The sequence below is a fragment of the Brachyhypopomus gauderio genome, unplaced genomic scaffold (genome assembly GCF_052324685.1).
Source record: "Brachyhypopomus gauderio isolate BG-103 unplaced genomic scaffold, BGAUD_0.2 sc224, whole genome shotgun sequence".
NCBI classification, from domain to species: Eukaryota; Metazoa; Chordata; class Actinopteri; order Gymnotiformes; family Hypopomidae; genus Brachyhypopomus; species Brachyhypopomus gauderio.
The window spans coordinates 151447-175000 of NW_027507045.1; the positions used below are offsets into that span (position 1 = coordinate 151447).

A 23554-nucleotide genomic window follows, 5' to 3' on the forward strand; every position below is an offset into this window, starting at 1 on the left:
CCTCAGCGACAGACGAGCCGTGATGCTTTAATGATGACGAGCAGTCCTGCGTTCTCCTGGCCAGGTCAAGGGAACAGGACTTTGAGTGCTCACTCTCGACACGTGACATTATAGAAGTCATGTCACAGCAGGAAGGCCACGCCCAGTCAGTGGAGTGAGTGGGTGGTTGGAATATTGCAACTGAAATGCAACTGGAGGCTGCATTTGTTTGAGGCTAAGACAGTGTTAATATTATGGTCACGTTTGATGAACTGATGGCTTCTTGGTGTGCATGCATGTGTGTGTGTGTGTGTGTTTGTGTGCATACACAACACAATAAAGATAGTAAGAGCCAGTGAAGTACTTGCAGTGTACAGTGGTACGTCAATCCATGTTTTATAAAACAGTTCATGTTTATTTTCTAAAGCACAAATCCAGTAGTTTAGATGAATGCGAGAGTAACTCAGGAACACTGACTATCTGAAGCAGGCATGAAGGTCCACTGATGTCCAATTCATTCCTGGATTTTGGGACAGGACACAGAAGACAGAAGGACAGAGGACACACTGCCCATATTAAGAGAACACTGTATCAAACCTTCAAATGAAACTTAGAAACTAATACAGAAAATATGAAACAGACAAACCCAAAAAAATATAAAAGGAGAATTAAAAAACCTACAGAATAGACAGATATTGACATTGCAAACGTGTACGTGTGCACACACACACACACACACACACACACACACACACACACACACACACACACACAAAACCTAAAAACCATAATTTAGCCCAATAAAGACCTTAAGAGCAGCAAATGTTTCAGGTAATACTTCGAAAAAATATGTATTTTACAGCATTTTCTTGTTTTCCAAGTCTTTTTTTTTTCTTTACAGGTTATACTTGATCTGTATATTGTATATTCTTTGCCAACTACTTTTTCATATTCTGACCACAAGGAACAAGTGCGATTGATTCGAGACACTGCACTGAGCAAAATCATGCATGTATAATAGTCTAGTCAATCTCGAAACCTAAAAAAAACAAACAAAAAAAAAGGGTGGGGGGCAGGGGGCGGGGTTCCATTTCAGACTAGGAAGCGTTGCTTGGCGTCCTGCCCTGCCCCCGGCTGCCCCCGGCTGGCCAGCTCCCGCCCCCTGGTTTGCTCGTGCAGCTGATGCTCCTCCTTGCCTCTGCACATCAGTAAGCAACACAAAACAAGGCAGGCAAGTGTCCGAGCGGAAATGAAGGCATTCTCTGTCTTTTTTTTTTTTTTTTTTTGTTCAGGCTTATGTTTTTTTTGTTGTTGTTGTTGTTTTTGGTTCATTAAAAAAAAGTTTTTAAAAAACTGCTATGTTTCGTTATGTGTGGTCTTTGCTTAGGGAATTGGCATTTAGGACCACAAAGTTAGTTAGGCTTCAGAGTGAGAACACCACCCATTTCTTTTTCTTCCGGTTCTTCAGATTTGGACATATCCCTTTCAATTTTTTAGTAAACGTCTGTAAAAGGAAATGATCCTATCATCCCCCTTCTCCTCCGTGCTGTAGTGGGAGGTGTCATTTCTGCACCGTAGGAGAAGGAGGGGGTAGAGAACGTGGAGAGGAGCTGATCAAAGCAAGGGAGTGTGTCACGCGCTCACAGAAGTGAGTTTAAAACGACAGCTGACCCTGAGGAGTCCGGTACAAAAAACACACACCACGAAAGGCACTTGATCAGCGACAGTGCTTCTGTTCGAACGAGATTCAAGTTGAGTGGGGTGAGGAAGAGAGTGGTTTCATTCCTACAACCCTCTTAAGTGACAGACAGAGACAGAGAGAGACAGGGAGAGAGAGAGAGACAGAGGGAAAGAGAGACAGGGAGAGAGAGAGAGAGAGAGAGAGAGAGAGAGAGAGAGAGAGAGAGTGCAGTAGCTATTTTCTGTTCCCCGGTATGTGGAGTACTTAACCTCTATCAAAGCAGTGCTGCTTTACCTCTCCAGCCTGAACAGCAAACCAAAACTCACAACGATGAACTAGCCACGGCAGAGAAATAAAACCACAGAGAAAAATACACTCGCAAATTACAGCAGGGGTCTGAAGTCTCCGCCGTCCCGCACTGAGCTCCGTCTGGCTCGAAGAGTCTTATGTGGGGAGTGGTGGGCAGGGGGGAGGGTGTCCTAGACACACCCCCTATGACTCATCCCCTATGGCTCATCAATGAAGAACATCCAACAGAGACGTTAACGGCTCCAGCGGGCCCCTCCTCTAGCCCCTCCCTCTCCCCCTCCAGCCCCGCCCTCAGTCCTCCTCACTGCCGCCATAGAGGTCGGCCAGTTTTTTGAAGCGTGGCCCCCAGTCGTTGAGGTAGTCGTAGTCCTGCTCTCCGGAGCTGGACGAGTCCAGCGAGCTGACCGATCCCGCCGTGGAACCGCTACCCTCGTAGTCGAACACCAGCAGGGAGTCGTAGGGCGGAGCTGTGGGGTCATTATCGGCCGCCCTCAAGCCCTGGAGGAGCGAAGGCAAAGAGACAGACTGTGAAGACCCTGCTACACCTGCTACGCCCATTACCTTAACCCTCAGTCTTCCTGGTTTCTGAAATGCTGCTTGTTAAAAGGATGCTGCTGCACAGACTCTGTCACCGAATTGATATTTCAAGTTTAGTAAGGAAAAAGGTTTGGTACAAGTGATCCGCCTCAAGGCAAGTGCTAATTTTCAACTCATGTCTGATGGCGTCTGTGTTCCTGTCTAATCTGTAAATAAAGCACTCGGTGAGAAGTTTTACCAAACACCAAACTCAACAGTGCAGGCATGCCAACAGCATAGTCGAACCATTTGATCATATTTCGAAAAACTGCCAGACTGAAGTGGATTAAAGTATTAGAGAGGAAGCATGTTCTGTATAAACAACACCCTGTGCTAATGCTAAAGCTGCTGGCTTCAGCGTGTTTACTGCAGAGACGCCGGTGGTCTTACGTCAACAATGAACTCTCCAATGTCGCCTGGGTGCGGGAGGGTCCGTGTGGGGTACTGCGGGTCGGGGACCACGGGTCTCTCATCCACTCGCCGCACTCCCACAGGCTTTGTGATCATGTGATCCAGTGTGTCCGGCTGCTGCAGCTGACTCAGGTCATAGTCCTGCAACAAGGTCAGAGGTCATGGAGGCTGGTGCCCCTCGACCCACCGCATCTCAAACTGTACTACTGCGATTTACAATTCGGAACGCAAAATAATCTGCAGTGTTTGCTGTGGTATTTCCCAGAACAAATTAATCTTCAGTCTTCCTAATCTGCTGCATATGGATTATTGGAGTTGTTATAGATATTACATGCTACTGTTGTATTTCTCAGCATACACCGTCAGAAGAGCAGAAAGATTCAGATCTGCTCAAAAGCAATAGATTCCACATCATCTGGATTATGACACATCATTATGTCATATAAAAAATACAATAAGCCAAACTTTTAGTGACCACGATTTACATAAAACTACTGAACACACCCCCTACTATTCTAGAAAGTGAACAGCCTTACAACCATTAGATATTTGCAATTATAGATCAATCATAACAAATTTTATGATTAAGTAGTTCATTAGTTAACTCTCATATTTGACAAATCTAATTAAAATATTTCAACCCATTATGGACTAAACATCTTTAATTTGGTCAAAATTCTTAAGGATGATTAATTATGATGGACCACAGCAAATCAAGTGACTCGTGATTAAGTTTTAGGTAAAGACTCTTTCAGACCATGTATGAAACTGATCAAACCTGTGTCTGTGTGTGTGTGTGTGCTTGTGTGTGTGTGTGTGTGGAGAGAGTGAGAGAAAGAGAAAGGGGGAGGAGAGAAAGGGGGAGAGAATGGGAGAGGTTCTAACCTGGTCTTCTTCTCCTCCTCCTTCCTCATCATATTTTAGTATATTATCCCTCACGTCGTCCTCTGGGTCGATGAGCAGAGGTTTGGTCTGGCGCTCTTTCTCTCGCCGCTTCATCCACATGACAAAGAACAGCACCATGCCTGTGGGCACACACACACATGCACGCACGCACGCACGCACACACCTGCCGTCAGAGTCATGCTGCAGGCTACCAAACTACAAAGCTCAATGCTCTCTTTCTTCTGCTTAATTGATAAAAGCTTTTTTCCCTGCTTCAAACTTGAATGCTTTTTAGTTCATGCTGCTGTCATGTTTTTACTTCAGTAACAGCAACTGAAAGTCAAATAAATTAACCATCCATCCATCCATCCATCCCTTTACCCTTTTTTATCATCCATCCATCCATCCATCCATCCATCCATCCATCCATCCATCCATCCATCCATCCCTTTACCCTCTTTGATCCGTCCACGTGTCCTATCATTCATCCCATTTTTATATATTTACCATCCATTCATCCTTCCATGCACACCTTCACCGATCATCACTTCACTAATGCATCCATCTCTCCATGTGTCCTACCATTCATCCATCCATCCATCCATCCATCCATCCCTTTACACTTATGCATCCATCTATGGACTTCTCCACTTACTGAGCAGTATGATGATGCAGATGAGGATGGCTATGATGGCCCCCGTTCCCAGGCTTGCTGACGCCACGGCTCCAATGGTAGTGCAGTCTCCGTGCTCGTCACATGGACACACCTTCACCCGGATCATGGAGCGGTTGGTGAGAGGAGGGTTCCCTGAGTCCGACACCAGGATGGGCACTCGGTACACACCTGTCTCCAGGTAGGAGATCTTCAGTCTCAGCTGGGCATACTCACCTGGAGAATACACATAACCTTAGCATCCCATTGGTTAACTGTCATTGTAAATGTTAATATCAATCTTTTTGGATTCTATATTGGAGATATTTGCATTTACATATTGCATTTTGGTCATTTAGCAGACGCTCTTATCCAGAACGACTTACAAAGTGCATTGCCATCTGAGACTGCATGATCAATGACCTTAATCAATAATAATAATCAATAATAACCCCATCAATGACCACCCCATCAATGACAACCCCATCAATGACCACCCCATCAATGAACACCCCATTTATGACCACCCCATCAATGACCATCCCATCAATTAACACCCCATCAATGACCACCCCATCAATGACCATCCCATCAATGACAACCCCATCAATGACCACCCCATCAATGACCATCCCATCAATTAACACCCCATCAATGACCATCCATCAATTAACACCCCATCAATGACCACCCCATCAATGACCATCCCATCAATTAACACCCCATCAATGACCATCCCATCAATTAACACCCCATTAATGACCTTCCCATCCATAACAACCCCATCAATGACCACCCCATCAATGCTCACCCCATCAATGACAACCCCATCAATGACCACCCCATCAATGACAACCCCATCAATGGCCATCCCATCAATGACCACCCCATCAATGACCATCGCATCAATGACAACCCCATCAATGACAACCCCATCAATGACCACCCCATCAATGACCACCCCATCAATGACAACCCCATCAATGACCATCCCATCAATGACCTCTATATTAAAATGAACAGCAGCCCTGGTGCAATGCGTTAGTATCCTGCCATTCAAACACATAGGGGTGGAGGTTCAGCTGTGGTATCCCAGCATCCTCTGCAGAGCTATTAAATGACAGTTACAAATAAATGACTGCATGAACATGTTGTTATGGTGATGGGATTTTTAAAAAGCATTAATTCACGGATTGTTGTTGTTACTGGTGGGGATTTACACTAAATTATGGAGGAGTGTGTGGCATAGAATAAGGTTAGTATTGGTATACTAGTGCTCAAACAGTAATGTGAAGATAAATGCATTAGCATATCTTATGAACAGCAACATGTTTTTAATCTAGATGGAGGTCCAAAATGAGGAACTGATACGGTCTATTATCTCTCACTGAGTTTGTGTCAAACTGTGCATAATATTGCAATCAACACTATACCCTGAAATCTGGCCAAATGTGTGCTTGGTCAAAAGCCCAATTAGACATGCTTCAACCAATTATGTATTCAGATGACCATGGATTAGAGATGGGAGAATAGAACTTAATTATAGATTATTTTAGTGTTTTAGACAACATTACTGAGGCATAAGAAGGTATATTTTGGAGCTTTGTGATGATTCCTTTCTAGGAAGCCTTTCCTGGCTCAGGAAAGGACATTGTTGCTTCCTTTGTGCTGTGTAATAGCTTAATAAGAAACAGTGCTGTGTTTATTTGAGGTGTCGCACCGTTGATCCGCGAGATGGTCCAGTTGCGGCGGGCGGACTGTGGGAAGGAGGGCAGTTCGAAGACGTACGGCCCCGCGTTGGGCTCAGAGTCTGCGTCGGACGCTGTGATGTTGACCCTGGACATCGCTCGTGACCTCTCGCACATCTGGGCCTCTTGGGGAACCAGCATGGGCACGTTATCGTTGACATCTATCAGGTATATCTGCAGAGTGCCCGTTCCGGTTGCAGAGGGAGAGCCTGGGAGAAAAAGAGAGGAATTGGCAGGTGGCCAGGCTTTAGAGACGCAGAGAGTCCACTGTGGAGTAATGTGCCTAGATGTGGCTTTGATTTGCAGGCGAGAGCTTTCCTTTTGAAGAGAGAGGAGTGCTTGTTAAGGTAGCCTGCGCTATCTCCAGTATAATTTGTCAGAATGCAGCTAACTGCCTTGCCAGATGTTTTGGTTTATTTTCTCTTACAGTTATTGTGGTGCAAAGCAATATTTACTCCTGCCAGTCACCTACATTATTGAAACGACGTCAGAACAAGCAAGATTCCACCTTACATAGAGCCCGGCATCGTAAAGACAGGGGGATGGAGGTGGGTGGAGGGAAAAAGATGAAAACTCAATGAAAAGTACGAGAGAAGTGGAGGAGGGCGGTCAAAATGAAAGAGAACTCACAGGGAGGAGGGGAGATGGTGGTGGAGGAGGTGACGGAGGTGTGGTGAGTGGAGGGTTGTTTTTCTTTACACCCTCCATTCCTGTTAAAGGCTCCCCACGGTGACAGATATGACAAATGAAATGATGCATAAATATCTCACACTCCACTTTTGTATTTAATGGAGCTGTACTCTTTCAGAGAGTGTCTCTGGGAAATGGTTTTCCCAGAAAATAATAAATAAATAAAGAATGCACTGTCTGTTCCCTGTGGTCTGACGTGGGTGACGAGCCGCAGAGCTTTAGAAGAAGTGTGCTGCGCACTCCTATACCTACTTCTAGTGACTACAGGGAAATACGTATTAGATACAGATCGATTTTGAGAAATGCTGTTCTGCAGATGTGACACAAACAGCTGCCACCACGGACTTGTGAAAGGTCTAATGGAAAAAAAAATATTTGAATCCTTTATATCTTACAGAGAAGTGGGTGGTGTGAAATTTGCCGCTGTGTGTTATTGTAAAGACTGCCTAACAAGTTTTGTCCCTTCGGACGCCTTCGGAGACTTTTGGGGAAAATCCTGCCTGTTTGCAGCAATTGGCCAGTTCATTGGTCGTTCGGGTTCAAGCATGCGGAGCGAGTCGAGTGTGGCGTTGTCTCCAGTCAGCAGTCTGGGACGCATCTCAGTGCCTCTCCGGGCTTGGATCAGGCAACCTCAGAAAAGAGCTAGAGAGCCTCTGGCCGGTCGCCGTAGGCAACATTTGATTGCACTCAAGTTATTGTCAAATCGCCTTCGTGGCTGAGCGGTGAAAATACCGCAGAAGCCAGTCAGGGCAGGAGAGGCGGCGGAGATTGTTGAGGGCTTGCGATCGATTGGCGGAGGAAGGCTCGCAGAGTGCTTACTCTGGAAACACAAAGCGGAAATGACTGTCTTCAAGTCAACTGGTCCTCTATAATTTCCCCAGCGCACGTGCGTGCACGCGCACACACACACACACGCACACACACGCGTGCACACACACTATTAAGAACCTTGTACTTACACTCACTCACCACTTTATTAGGTATACCAATCTTACCCCAACCTATAGTTGTATTTTGTCATTGTAAAATTGTCATTGACTGTAGCCAGTGGTTCTAGCATGCCACTGGATGTTGCTATGACAATGCAAAGCTCGGGACACATCAAACTGACACCGGAAAACTACCGGCACCTTTGATCCAATGATGATTGGCTTTCATCAGCTCAGCGGTGCCCGTTGACGCCTGTGTGTATTTCCACTACAGCTGATGAAGGATACGCACGTAGGTTCTGCGCATGTGCGCTGGCTGTTCGTAAGGAGTTTACTGAGTTCTGAGTTACTTCCAGCACTCCTCCAACTACTTCCTTCAGTAAAATTGCGCACGGTAACATGAAAGTAATGACAAATGTTCTACATGTGCTCTGGGTAATTAGCAGAACAAAATTACTTTCCGCACAACAAAATGTAATGTTAGCGCTGCACACTGCCTTGATCAAACAACGATGATCAAACAACGATGCGACAATGATGCGACAAAATAAACCTTTATGCAGATTATGTATATTGTCTCTCATTTTAATCAAATTTAGACCAAACAGCCAATCAGAAAACGATCTCTCATGGCCTGCAGTGATTTAACGTGCGCAGCCATTAAACAGCACTGGCACAGACCAAGTGGAGACAACGGTACAGCCCACAGCACATCTAATACGACAACATCCGGCAGTGGACAGTCGCAGGGGTGTGTCCCTAGTGGACAGTCGCAGGGGTGTGTCCCTAGTGGACAGTCGCAGGGGTGTGTCCCTAGTGGACAGTCGCAGGGGTGTGTCCCTAGTGGACAGTCGCAGGGGTGTGTCCCTAGTAGACAGTCGCATGGGTGTGTCCCTAGTGGACAGTCGCATGGGTGTGTCCCTAGTGGACAGTCGCAGCCTGGTGAGTGCACATGCATCTTGTCGTGGTGTCTCGTCGCCGATCAGGGCTTACCATTGTCCACGGCCAGAAAGGTCGCTTCATACACGTTGTTCTTCACGTATGGCGACTCCCGGTCGAGGACGGCCGTGGTGGTGATCTGACCGTTCGTCCTGTTGATACGGAGCCAGTTTGCTGGATCAAACAGCTTAGTGTACCTACAGACAGATGGTAACTTTCACCGATGTAGTCTGACAATCCCCACAGACACATAATATGCAAATCTTTATTAGACCAAAGAAATGAAGAGCGCTCCACAAATGCCATGTTTGTTCTTAACAAGCATTTCAAACTCACAGTGATTAACATGAGTGCCTTCACGCTGTTCTTGTGACAGACCTTTAAGCCCAGCACCACAGTCTCAGGGTGTGGTTTAATATTGGAACTGGCTCCATTTCACAGCACGGAGCGATGCAGAATTTTTCGCACTCAATCAAATATGTGAGCTGACACATAATTATTATTTTACAGGCCACTGAATTATTAATGCAACCTTGCTTCTGCCAGTTCTGAATGAGAGTCGGGCTTGCTGTTGATATAGTGACCAAGGTCAGACAGCCACTCAGAGTCAGTGGGTGAGCGCAATCCTCTCAGTCAATGGCAAAGGCCAAAGAATTAGCTGCAAAAGAATAATTCTTAAGCAACTCAAACTGAGTTTTTTTTTATCTGTGTGCTGGTTGTACAGTGGGACTAATGCTTAGGGGTAATGACAGCAAAACAAGAAAGAAACAGACCTCAGATCAGCTGCACAGATCTACAAAGGTACGATCACGTCATGTCAACTCCAAAGGTAAACAACTGCAATGGGTTTCAGAATACACGTTACAAGTAAGTGTGTGTGTGTATGTGTATGAGTGTGTCTTTGTCCATGAGTGTGAGTTTGTGTGTGTGTCTGGGTGTGTGTACGTGTGTGTGTGGTGTGTGATTAAGTGTCTGTGTGTGTGTGTGTGTGTGTGTGTGTGTGTGTGTGTGCTGGAGTTGCTGGAGTTGAACTAACTCTGGATCAATACTGCACAGATGGCACCATGCCTATCACACTCCATGGGCCTGGGCAAGGAGCCCGATCGATGGGGCTGAGAGTCCAGTGGGCTGGAAGAGTGTGTGGCCCCAGACTGGACCAGCTCATTACACCATGATCTTTAACCCCTGCTGCCTGACAACCGAGGCAGCACTGGACACCAGCACCACCAAAAACATTTAGCACTGGACACCAGAAACATTTAGATTGCTCCCCAAGTATGACTGGATTAAGACTTCTGCAATGCAGTATGTGTCACAGAGCAGAGAAAGGACCCAGTGTGTGTCCGGTGGTTGGGCTGGTTCGTAAAATTAAAATTCAGAGCGTCACCAGCGGGGCAACATTTATGAAGGTGCCCAACCATATATGGTTAATGCTGGTACTGGCCAAATGATGGTCTATAATACTGATAAGAATTAAACGCTATAGTGGTGCTATTCTGTGGATTTCAGTATTGCCTCTCATGTGAAAGAATGTTTTATGCTCATCTGTTATGCGACTATGAACTTTTAAGCATGGCTGACTGATACTGCACTGTTGATGAACTTGGGCTTGAATGCATGGATGTTGGATTTGCTTTGTAACTGTGAGGTTGTTTGTTGGAGTCTGGCCTGATCTCTGCATGGATCATTTATCAGTAACTGTGATATAACAGAGTTTCGCTGTGGCCAGACACCACTGAACTCATGGTTCATTTCCATTCTTAAAAACGTAACCAGTCCTTTTCTCTCACATTTGTCCTTCAATGTTTAAATCCTGCTCTAAAATGTAAATCAGGGCTGGCGACCTTTATGGTCACGCCCAGTGACCTTCTTTTCCAAGGTTTTCACTCTGATCTGTTGGCCTAATCATTTTCTTCAGCTTTAGTTATTCTGGCTTCTGAAACTTTAGAGGTGAAAGATTGCGAGCCTTGGAAGAGATTACAGAGAATGTAATGTATATAACTTTACCCTCCACTGATTGAGTTTTCATATGATTGTGCCTTCTTGTGCTGAAGAGGATGAAATGCCTCTTGAACCCTTTGGCTTTTGAGAATGTGAATTGCTGAACCCCTGAATCACTGAACCACTGAATCACTGAACCACTTCTGTCTAGTTGGAGGATTTGTTGTTTCAGTCGATTCAGATAGGTAAGCTCATTAAGCTTCATGTTGACGCCAAAGTCGAGGCTCAAGAACTCCAGATCCCAGAAGTCATTTCTGCCTCGCTCTGCTGTTGTGCTTGGTGTCACAGTACAAGAACAGAAAGCCTGTGGGCTCAGTTTCACATCTCAAGAGTCTGAGGTCAGATTATTTTAGTGCACTTGCAGTACAATGTCTCTAGGTTTGAATATTCTTGGTCTCCCATGTGTCTGGTTGAGAAATATGGTACAAGCACCTCCTGTGGATCAGATGTGAGATGTAGGTGGGAGGGTGTGATCAAAGGCTGGGGGCTTTGCAGATGCTGCGATGTTCGAGTCAACTGGGTTGCTGAGAGCTGTGAGCAGGGGCGGTTATGGTGCCACACGAGAGGTTACGCTTCCAAGCTGGAAATCATGTATATAAAAGTAGAGCCTCTTCCCGCAGACTTGCCTGTACCACCACAGGGTTATCTGCACTTTGTCTTAGACCCTACTGGGTCTACTGTATCTCTGACTCACCCTGCTACTTTAGACCCTACTGGGTCTACTGTATCTCTGACTCACCCTGCTACTTTTTTTTTGCAGCACCACACAGCAAGACATGCAGAGACCAGATTTGAGCCAGCAACCTCACAGGTAAGAGGCAACGTTTGTCTCAGAAAGACAAACAGGGGACAATGTTTCACAGGGACAATGTTTCACAGGGGACATCCTTTATGTGACCACCACCACAGGTCCTAGGACAGGGACATCCTTTATGTGGCCACCACCACAGATCCTAGGACAGGGAACTACACAAGGAAAGGCCACGTTACTCCTCATTAAATCTTTTTAAATGCACAGCAGGGATCAAAAATGCCTCTATGCTTTTCCAAAGGAACTGCTATTTTATTTGCAACCATCTGCAGCAACAATTAAGGTTTGTGAGGTTAGTATAGATAATAATGAAGAGTATGAAGAGTATGAGAGTACTGAGGTTAGTATTATTCCTAGCTGAGAGTATGAAGACATATACTGAGGTTAGTATTATTCCAAGCTGAGAGTATTAAAACATACTGAGGTTAGTATTATTCCCAGCTGAGAGTATGAAGACATACTGAGGTTAGTATTACTCCCAGCTGAGAGTATGAAGACATACTGAGGTTAGTATTACTCCCAGCTGAGAGTATGAAGACATACTGAGGTTAGTATTACTCCCAGCTGAGAGTATGAAGACATACTGAGGTTAGTATTACTCCCAGCTGAGAGTATGAAGACATACTGAGGTTAGTATTACTCCCAGCTGAGAGTGCAGCAGCACATCCGGCACTGTTATTGCTAATTCTGCACATTTAAAACAAGATGACTGTTGTATGAAATGAAGATCGGAAGCCCGTTAGCAGTCCGTAGGTTAGAAGAACATCCCCCCAGCTGCGTGAGTGACATTACCCATGCTGGTACTGAAACTCGTGACCACCTCTTGTGGCCTCAGGTATTAATTCCACTGACCTCGCTTAATGATCTGTAGCAGATCCTGCAGATATGACTGCACAGGAGCACTTTATATACCGGCATGATTCCACTCCAGCAGATAATCCTTAACCCCTGAGCCAAGCCCCTGGGATTTCTTTTGGCAAGCAATTTCACACTAATGTGATACATTTCAGACAATTTTATAGAAGCTCGTTTTAGAGGGTAGTTTGGACACCAGCGTACTATATATATACTAAATCCAATAAAAAAGAAAAAAAAGAAGACATATATCTCAGCTTTGTCTGAATAGCACCTTTAAAACAACAAAAATAATATATATATAAAGTATATATATATATATATATATATATATATATATATATATACTGTACACACACACACACACACACACACACAAAATCTACGTGGAAAAGACAAAAAGGCAACACTCAATTCTTTGTGAGACTTTGTAGGGGATGAGTGTGTAGGGGATGAGTGTGTAGTTACAGTAGTTACAGAATACATCTTAGGAGCTGTTTCACTGCAGTTACAGAAGCTGTGTGGATGAATGGATGGAAAGAGAAAGCAGTGGAGTGAACACAAACTGGTGTGACGTGGTCACCCGAACTGGTGTGATGTGACTGTGACCGTGAAGGTCACTCTCCACATCTACTTCACCAGCAGGCCACTCAGGGTTCTGCATGGGCGACGGTAGCTGAAACCTGAAGAAGTCATTAACGTCCTGACCGTGCACACCCTCACCGATGGATGACGACGGGTGTTTGGCTTTGCGTGTCAATTCATATTTATACTGCAGTGAAACCACTTAAGAAGTTCAGGTGTGCTTAGGAAGGCAAAACATGAACAGGAATATATTTCAATTAGATTTTGTTCACTGGGATTTGTAGGGGTGTCAGTCATTAATATATGTGTGTTTGTGGGGGGCTTAAAAGGCTTTTTTGGCTTTATGGTAAAACCCTTTATATAAGTTTTACAATACTTTCATCTTATTGAAACTGACACTGAAAGGTTCGATTTCTGTTCTGTCTATATTTGGTATTAAGATGATAAACAGTACAGTGGCGTTTCTTCCATTTTTTGCTCTTCTGTAGCAGGTATTCTGGAAGGCACTGTATCTAATTCCCTCTGTGTCTATGAAGAGACCAGGATTTACAGAGACAAGGACAGCCCATACTGCAGAAATACTGCCGTCCCTTACACAAACCTAATGGAAGAACAAAGACAAGCACAGAGAACAAAATCAAGCAAGCAAGAATATTAATTTTTCCGATCAATATTCTGACATTCATAGCCAAGCACAGCGATGTGCAAGGTCACGCCGGATATATGGGCTGGCAGAAGCGGAGGGCGAAGGCTCTGGCACACGGAGGCACTGGCAGGGGAGGAAGAGGAGGAGGAGGAGGAGGAGGAGGAGGAGATGTGCTCGGGCACTGCTGTGTGTGTCAGCGGGCCTGGCCTCCCATGCTCTTACCAGGGCTGCAAAGGACTGGGAAAATGTCCAGTGGAAGAAAAAAAAGACCTTCTGGAGAATGGCCAGGAAAGTTCGACTCTAGTTCTTGCGAAAATGCACTTGCAGTAAGCTACGTCACGGCTATCTCACGGCTACGTTACGGCTCCATCACGGACGGCTGTGCTTAAGGATTCGCAGGTCCGGATTCGCCCACCTATGACTGAAAATCCCAAGCAGGAACCGAATCCGTAGACACCTAATAACCCACAGTACCTTGTTCCTGACTTATAAGAACTACAGTATGTAGCTTAGAAGAACTTTGTATGTGTGTTTATAGTGTGTGTGTGTGTGTGTGTGTGTGTGTGTGTGTATTGCCAGCATTTCGTGAATTCAGCATTTCTTTCTTACATTTCTTACTGTCCTCTGGTCAGTTTGGTTTCTGAATTTCAGTTTAGTGTTGAGCCTTTTCCCTGGTTCCTCTGGGGTGCAGATTCTGGACTTGCCTAAGGACAGCCTGTCTGTCTGTACTTTTGACCAGGCTGCCTATTTTGACAAGGGCTCATGGAATTGCCCAAATAAACTCCCTCTGCAGCTCTGGGTCCTGCTCCACACAGGGCAGAAGGAATGCTCACAGTTTGCATTCAGACCCATATGTACAAGCACACACCTGAACTGACACTCCAAAAAGACTATCATTATTGTGATCATTTTACACATTACATTATCTATACACTGTATAATTTATATGCAGTCATTCGAAAACTTTTCCAGCCCCCTTATCAGTCATAAAGATGAATTTGGATTACAAAACACAGATTATCCAATCAGCATTTGAATTGCAAACCAATATACTCTTAAAGTACATTTTTATACTCAAAATTCAAAATTTGTCAGCAGACTGGAAAGTGCAAAATGTGTAACCACCTGTTTCACCTGTTTCAGACTAGCACTTGGTAGAACCATTTGCTGCACTAATAGCTGGTACACTTCTACCAGCTTTGTACACTGTTTTACACAGAACACTGTGGTCGACAAGCCTCAGAATCCACAGAATCTCGGTTGGCCTGAGACGTGACCTTTGACTTGGCCAGTGTGTGTTCAACGTTTTTTGTTCAGTGCCTCTTAATTTGCTTTGGCCTTCTGCAGAGCGGCGCGGCTCTCTCGAGCTGTGGTTCAGTCGGCACTCTGAATCAGGTTGCTTCGCGTTATCTCCCTGTATTTCTCACCATCCATGCGTCCTTCGTTTTTAACAAGATGAAGTCTGCGAGTCTTTCAAAGCAATTGCTGATTGCAGTGGCTTCCTTCGCTAGTCTCTTTCTTGCTTTGATTCTTATATCTGAGGGACGGCCTTGTCCAGGCATGGCCCGAGCAGTTTGACTCCGCTTTCAATTAGTATTAGTAAGTCCATCAAAATGTTGTTAAATAACTAAAGGGATATTTTCTCAGGTTTTCTATACGCTATATTGCTCTAGTTTGTCCCCTACTGGTAGACAGTTGACGCTGTCTTGATCAAGTTCATGGCCCTCAACGTTTTAGTTACCTTTGTTTTTATGTCTGTTGAAAGCATGCGACAGAGAATCTAGAGAATTTAAGATCTGGTCCTTTTAGTAAATGAACAGTGATATAATCCCTACACAAAGTAATTTGTTTATATAAAGTGCTTTATGGATGTGTTTACTTTGCCAATATTGGAGCTACCTTAAGTAATTATTTCAGTTAATTTATCTCAAGTGATTCTTAGTTAATTTATTTGATATAAAATACTGTCTAGATACAAAGTTCAAGAATGCTGAGCTAGCAGATATGACATTGTACGCATGCTACAGTATGTGGTAATTTTGGTAGCTGGTCACATGGTATCTGATAATTGTCTGGTAATATTCTGTAAAGGTATAAACTATAGGGTATTACGGTTTGACTCATTGGTTTAATCTACCAGGTATGTTTCATTCACATTCATTAAAGACATAAAAATGTTACAAGATGCAAAATGACATGGTTTTACTGTGCTAGCTGATTCATTTAGCTCACTTGCTAGCATTACCAGTGGCCTGGAGAAAGGTGGTGTCTAATTATACACTTTTATTAATAGGGGATATTTTGCAGCATTTTAACATAAAACCAATTCAGTCACACTATGTCTTAATAGATTCTGGTCTTGGGAGCAGAGGGCGAGTTTACTCTTCAACTAAACCCAGGTTGGCTCACTGTGTTAATATACCAGCTATTAAAATGGCTGCATCAAAATGGCTCATTTGAATCTGTCATTGCTTCGCATCTTTCATCTGTCCAAATGTGAAGCTTGAATACTCATTCAAACAGCACTTTTTAAATAGTTTTTGTTATAGAATTAATTTACATAAAGCAAATATTTTTGCACATATATTCAATATAAATTAATTCAATTAAATTTATAAAATTTGACGGTCAGTCTGCCATCTGATGACACAAAACTTCAGTGTCGTTTATAATTCATACCAATGCCTTTGTGTCACGTTGAAGACCCCGGCCCCGCCCTTCTGGGCGTGTGTTAACGTTGTTCACGTGCTTTGTCTGCGTCAGTGAATCTCCGTGGTTATGGTTATGTTGTGTGATATATGTCTCACCTGTGACCCGTCTCGTAATCACGTGGGGCTAATGTGGTTTGTCTATTTAATGTGCGCTCGCGCAGTGTCCTGTGCTCGTCGTTGTCTGAGTCTGCACGTTGTGTGTGTGCGCGCCTGTTGCCTGTTTGTTCGTGCGCTATTGCGCAATATATGTAACTCATTAAACGTAACGTCTGCTGGAAGCAGGGATCCCGTGTCTCGTCCTTTGCCAAGGGTTTAATACATTTGTAAAGCAATTGTATAGCTTCAAAACTATATTTTAATATACTGCATATAATTGATATATAGTTTGAAAATCATATTAGTTATGTACCTAGAAAAGATCTTTAAGCAAGCTAGTTGTTGCGTTGAGACAGCAAGTTCCCTGGACACTCAGTATTCAACCTATATATTGTACTGACGTATCTACAGCTCACACGTCGCTCTAAATTATTGTATTAAGCATGGCCAATGTTCAGTCTTTACTTATATACCCACCAGCCCTTTCTGTCTGTACGTTCATAAATGCATTTGCTTGTCATTGACTTCCTCCAGTGTTCATTTACCCAACAGTATATTTAATACCCTCTACCTTGTTTGTATCTGCTACTTTCTACCTTGTTCTTTACTGATTGGTTTTTGACAACCACTGCCCTGAAGCTGTTGGGGTAGTGGACTTATAAGCAGCATTAACGTTGTCATGGCTATGTTTGGGGGTCTTGTCTAGATGGTCTGTATCTGTGGCTGGTTGGAGTTTTCTCACTGGCGATGGTGATTGCTGGGTGTTCCATAACCCATAAACATCCAGTTTATGGGTGGTCATGTGGTCAGAAACACAGCACTGACGATGGGGGTAAAGTCCCCAGGGTGGGCCCTGCACAGGGCTGAAGCTCAGAGGAAGGGGTTGAACATGCTGCTCATTAGTTTCACATCTCTCTCAAGAAGCTCATGTTCCACTGATTACTCCACACTGACGGCTCGGTCCTGCATCCAAACAGCTGGACTCTGGGCTCATCACCAAAGTGCTTCTGAAGACTGCAGAAATCCTGCTGGGATTTGTCCTGTAATCGTTTGTCTGTATGCCTATGTTGTCTTTTATACAGCAAAAGCACATCATTCCAAGAGATTCCTGTGACGTCTGATTACTTCCCTTAAATTCATGTTAATTTCTGTACAGAACTGCCTCCTCTGAAAATCCATGAGGCTTTTACTAAACGCCATGCGAGCAGATGGAGTTCAGGCAGAGAAGAAAGCTTACAGCAGTGACAGAACTGCTACTGCATGTTGATGGAACTTTTTGTCCGTCTTAAAATGAGCCTTTAGAGATCACCAGAGATCATCAGAGATCACCAGAGATCACCAGAGATCACCAGTCTCCAGAACTCTGTTTTCAATCAGTTTCGATTTGGCTGAAGATTTTGGAACTTGGTTATACGAATTTGTTCAGTCTGGCTATAGTGGAGAGGTTCAGAGTACCTGTCCTCTCATGTGTGCGAGTGTGTGTTTGTGTGTGTGTGTGTGTGTGTGAGCATGTGAGCGTATGTGCAAGCATTGATTGATGTCTGTGCTGTTTTCGTGCCTGAGTGACCCTGAGGTTGAGATAAGTCATGAGAAGTCATTCAGATAAATCATGAGATAACTTATTGAGATAAGTCATTGAGATAAATCACGAGATGAGTTATTGAGATAAATTATCAGATAAGTCACTGAGATAAATCATGAGATAAGTAATTGCGGAGTCATGTCGACTGTGAGTGGCTTGGATCTCACAAAGATGGCCGCCATAGCTCGGTTGCCAGACTGGCTGCATGCACACCTGACGCTCACTTATTCAGGCATATGCTTCAAACCCAAACTGGCCTTGAAACCAACCCTTTCTTACAAGGATTTAATCACATTACAAAAAAACACAAAGAGTGAATAGAACAATTGACTGGAAGGTTGGTGATTTATGGGTAAAGGTAAATAAACACACAAAGGGAAGGAAACGTAGGTAAATGTTCATTCCATACCTGACCGTGTGCTGCAGGTAGTGATCTGGATCCTGGGCGGCGAAGATGGTGAGGGTGGTGTCGGCCGGGACCCCTTCCTCGAAGCGGATGATTTTGGGGTTGGAGAATACGGGCGCCTCGTTCACATCCAGCACCGTGATGGTGACCCCCGCCGTGGAGGAAAGTGATGAGGGGATGCCGCTGGCTAGGTGTGCCTGGTTGGAGACCACCACGTTGAGCATGAACGCGCCGTTTTTCTCGTAATCCACTGGCTGCACACACAAAGCAGGTTACACATTATAGAGGCACAGAGGTCCTGATAATAGTCAAAAAGACCATTTGTTTCCAAAACCAAAACGTGGACTCGCCACTGAACAGACGTTTCCTCATAATGTCTCCAAGGAAATAAAGGCTGTAGAAGGAATGCCTCTCTTTATGGGAGACTTGCATCGGGCAGTTTAACTGTGTATGGCTGTGTGTGTGTGTGTGTGTGTGTGTGTGCTCTACCATACTCAAGCCTGGATGTGAACACATCGATTATATAACATTTTGCAAGGTGGTGAAATCAATTTTTCATCTCTATTATCAGGTTCTCTCTCTCACACACATGCACATACACTCTCACTTTATTTCACAAAGTTTCAGTCTCACTTGAGTTCTGTGGGAATACAAAACAGAGGAACATAATAGGGTCATAATAACAATGCACATTTTACACATTTTTCCAACCAATTTTACATTGTTGTTTTATTCATAGCCAGCTCCCAAGTATCAGGTAAATCACACAACAGCAGCTAAACACAGAGGGCTGGGGCTGTCACATGCTTCCTCCGAGGCCCATGCAACCAATCACAGCTTTTTGCACAGTAGCTCAAGCAATATCAGGGGTTGCATAGATATAGTACTGTCCACCCTTCTTGATGTATGAGCTCACAGACACCCATGATTGGCCATTGCCACTGTGATTGACAGGGAGAGTGAGGATGTCACCCCACCCTCCCTGCAAGCACAATCACAGACAGCTGTGGCACCATCAAGAGATCAAACTCATGCTGTCTAGATGTTGGGACACATGCTTCTTTGTTCTCAGGAACAGTGAAGGCACACTTAACTATTAAAGGTATACCTAAACCCAAACATAGCCTACCTGTAACTACAACAACCAACAGGACATCTTTAAAGTGTTTAAGGTTTTCAAGATTTTCAGTAAAAATGGGGACCTCTGATGTGCACAAACAATGCACACAAAACTCACCTCATACAAATTTTCATCCACAAAAATACACCAAGCCACACAATTATTTTACACATACACACTCCTTACATTTACATTTATGGCATTTGGCAGATGCCCTTATCCAGAGCGACTTACATTTTTTTTAAGTGAGCAATTGAGGGTTAAGGGCCTTGCTCAGGGGTACCTCAGTCATGGCCTCAGGTCTGGGAATCGAACCCACGACCCTCTGGGCACAAGACCAGTTCCCTAACCACCAGGCCATGACTGCCCATGACTGCTCCTTCATGTTCCTTCCTTCCCTCTGTCACTTTCTCCCTCTTTTGCTTTCTCTCTCTCTTTCTCTCTCTCTCTCTCTCACACACTCACACAGCCCACGCACCTTGACCACGGTGACTCTGCCATCGTTGGTGATTTCGTCAGTGCGAATGGTGAAGTGCCCCATGGGGTCTCCACTCACTATCCTGTACACGGCGTTCCAGTTGGGGGTGTGAGGCTGATCCCTGTCCCGCACTGTTAGGTTGGCCACCACCACGCCCACCGCGTTCTCTGGAACCTCCCCTAGGAACTGAGACAAAGAGACGGAGAGAATTAGATCTTTATGTCAAAAACACAAACAGGCGACAAACATGAAGGTTTCTGTTGTGGATCAAGGGATCAAAATGGCAATATTTTGACATATTTTTTTTTTGTTTTTTGTTGGCATCGGCAGAAACGTGTGTGTGCTTGGATGTGTTATTTTTGGAGGTAAATTTTGAATGACAAGAACATCTGGCATGTAACTTCTGCAACCTTGAGATTGTGAAAGGCAACCACTTAAAAACCCCTAACCCCTCAGTTAAAAACACCTAACCCCTCAGTTAAAAACCCCTAACCCCTTAGTTAAAAACCCCTAACCCCTCAGTTAAAAACACCTAACCCCTCAGTTAAAAACCCCTAACCCCTTAGTTAAAAACACCTAACCCCTCAGTTAAAAACCCCTAACCCTTAGTTAAAAACCCCTAACCCCTTAGTTAAAAACACCTAACCCCTTAGTTAAAAACCCCTAACCCCTCAGTTAAAAACACCTAACCCCTTAGTTAAAAACCCCTAACCCCTCAGTTAAAAACCCCTAACCCCTCAGTTAAAAACCCCTAACCCCTCAGTTAAAAACCCCTAACCCCTTAGTTAAAAACACCTAACCCCTCAGTTAAAAAACCCTAACCCCTTAGTTAAAAACACCTAACCCCTCAGTTAAAAACCCCTAACCCCTTAGTTAAAAACCCCTAACCCCTTAGTTAAAAACCCCTAACCCCTCAGTTAAAAACCCCTAACCCCTTAGTTAAAAACACCTAACCCCTTAGTTAAAAACCCCTAACCCCTCAGTTAAAAACACCTAACCCTTTAGTTAAAAACCCCTAACCCCTCAGTTAAAAACCCCTAACCCCTTAGTTAAAAACCCCTAACCCCTCAGTTAAAAACCCCTAACCCCTTAGTTAAAAACACCTAACCCCTCAGTTAAAAACCCCTAACCCCTTAGTTAAAAACCCCTAACCCCTTAGTTAAAAACCCCTAACCCCTCAGTTAAAAACCCCTAACCCCTTAGTTAAAAACACCTAACTCCTCAGTTAAAAACCCCTAACCCCTCAGTTAAAAACCCCTAACCCCTTAGTTAAAAACCCCTAACCCCTCAGTTAAAAACCCCTAACCCCTTAGTTAAAAACCCCTAACCCCTCAGTTAAAAACCCCTAACCCCTTAGTTAAAAACACCTAACCCCTTAGTTAAAAACACCTAACCCCTCAGTTAAAAACCCCTAACCCCTTAGTTAAAAACCCCTAACCCCTTAGTTAAAAACCCCTAACCCCTCAGTTAAAAACCCCTAACCCCTTAGTTAAAAACACCTAACTCCTCAGTTAAAAACCCCTAACCCCTCAGTTAAAAACCCCTAACCCCTTAGTTAAAAACCCCTAACCCCTCAGTTAAAAACCCCTAACCCCTTAGTTAAAAACCCCTAACCCCTCAGTTAAAAACCCCTACCCCCTCAGTGAGATGCTGTCGTGTGTATATGTAGACGCACGTGGAAGCCTGCCCATTCCACTGCGCCTTACAGACGAACGTGTGTTCTTTACAAACAGGGTTGCATGTATAGGAGAGTGCACACCATGTTGATAGAGCGTGCCTGCCTGCAGACCTGGTGCAGTCTAGAGGCTTACAGGCGGCAGAAGACCTAAAGCCACGCTAGGAAACTTTTCTTCGGTTAGCTGTGGACTTAAAAACATTGAGAGTGAACATTGTGAAGAGTGAGTGTGTGTTTATATATTCCCCACACCACGTCCCCTGGACTCTTCCAGCATGTGCAGCGTTCAAGGCTACTGTGGCCTGCATCTCATTAGGCTGCACAGGCCTTTCACAGGCTTGAAGGCTTTAGCATGTGTGTCTGCCAGATGCTGTTTACTGTAATGGCTTCATCATGATCAGAGACTGCAGCCAAATGCTCCCTAAAGCACCATTAACACACACACACACACACACACACACACACACACACACACACACACACACACACACACACACACACACACACACACACACACCCACACCCACACCCACACACACACACACACACACACACATCCGTGCACTCATGCGTGCACACGTCAATCCATGCACACACACATATGCATGCACGTACAACCACACACACACACACACACACACATATATGCATACATGCACACACACACACACACACACACACACACATCCGTGCACTCATGCGTGCACACGTCAATCCATGCACACACACATATGCATGCACGTACAAACACACACACACACACACACACACACACACAGACACACACACACACACACACACACACACACACACACATATATGCATACATGCACACACACACACACACACACACAAACGCACACATATATACACACACTCACTCTCCTTCTTGGTCACTCCAGAGTGAAGGGGTAAAATTATGTGCATTGTTGATTCCTGTACTGATCTGAACCCTGTGGATGTTGTGTGATGCACTTTGCTTGTATATCTGATAATGGACCTCTATCCAAAATGTTCTGCTTCTCTGGAAACCTTGTATACTACAGTACACTGCAGTAATTCCATGGGGTACACGTAACTGAATGAATCATGAACGGAACAGGACAGCTCGGCACAAATCAGTTCACTCCTGAGTCCACAGGACTGAGTGAAACAGGCACGCTCGCCCGTGGTCCGGCAGTAAACTAGCTGTGGCTAATAAACCAGCCATGCTGAGCCATGTACCTGATCCATTATCTACTTACTCAGTGCAGTGCATTGTGGGATTGTGTAGTGTCAGCAGGCGCCTGTTAGAGGCAGTAAGAGTGCAGGGAAAGTGAAAACGGGCGGAGGTGGTGTGGCATTTAATGCTCAATTAGTTCAATTAGTTGCACCATCGGGAATTTCCTGAACACCAACACAAGCCATTAAATGAGTCAGTCAGGAGTTTTCATTGTGTGGGCTACGGGACCGCTGATACCGCTGGTGGAGGCACTCGCAAAACAACAGATGTTTTGTTTTTGTTCTGAGCACGCGGGCAAGCACTATGTTTTCAGTGTTTACTTGAGAGGTCCAATCATTGTAAATAAGGTGGGAATGTTTTAAGGTGGGTTTATCAGTGAGACACAGAAAAAGAACAAAAATGAGAGAGCACACGAGAGAGGTAGAGTGAGAAAGGTGACAGGTGACAACTATGAAAAAGGGTAAGAGTGAGAGATGAGGGAGAGAGAGAGAGAGAGAGAGAGAGTGAGAGAGGGACAATGTGAGAGACATTGTGAAAGACATTGCGAGAGATGTGGCGAGAGAGTCT

At 44.5% G+C, this 23554-nt stretch overlaps 1 protein-coding gene and 1 long non-coding RNA gene across 2 annotated transcripts in view; one reads left to right on the forward strand and one right to left on the reverse strand.

Moving 5' to 3' along the window:
- Positions 1-2252: 2252 nt before the first annotated feature.
- cdh4 (cadherin 4, type 1, R-cadherin (retinal)) overlaps positions 2253-23554 on the reverse strand; it is a 39182-nt gene continuing 17880 nt past the window's right edge. Inside the window, exons 4-11 of the mRNA XM_076995631.1 lie at positions 20091-20276; positions 18496-18746; positions 8854-8996; positions 6214-6450; positions 4497-4730; positions 3842-3981; positions 2936-3097; positions 2253-2467 (exon numbers count right to left, since the gene is read on the reverse strand). Of these exons, the coding sequence (XP_076851746.1) occupies positions 2261-2467; positions 2936-3097; positions 3842-3981; positions 4497-4730; positions 6214-6450; positions 8854-8996; positions 18496-18746; positions 20091-20276 (1560 nt within the window). The 3' untranslated portion in view covers positions 2253-2260. The remainder of the gene's footprint in view (positions 2468-2935; positions 3098-3841; positions 3982-4496; positions 4731-6213; positions 6451-8853; positions 8997-18495; positions 18747-20090; positions 20277-23554) is intronic.
- LOC143503285 (uncharacterized) lies at positions 9535-14257 on the forward strand. The gene is made up of 3 exons (XR_013127205.1): positions 9535-9628; positions 11561-11611; positions 13540-14257. It is a non-coding gene; the product is annotated as an uncharacterized LOC143503285 (long non-coding RNA).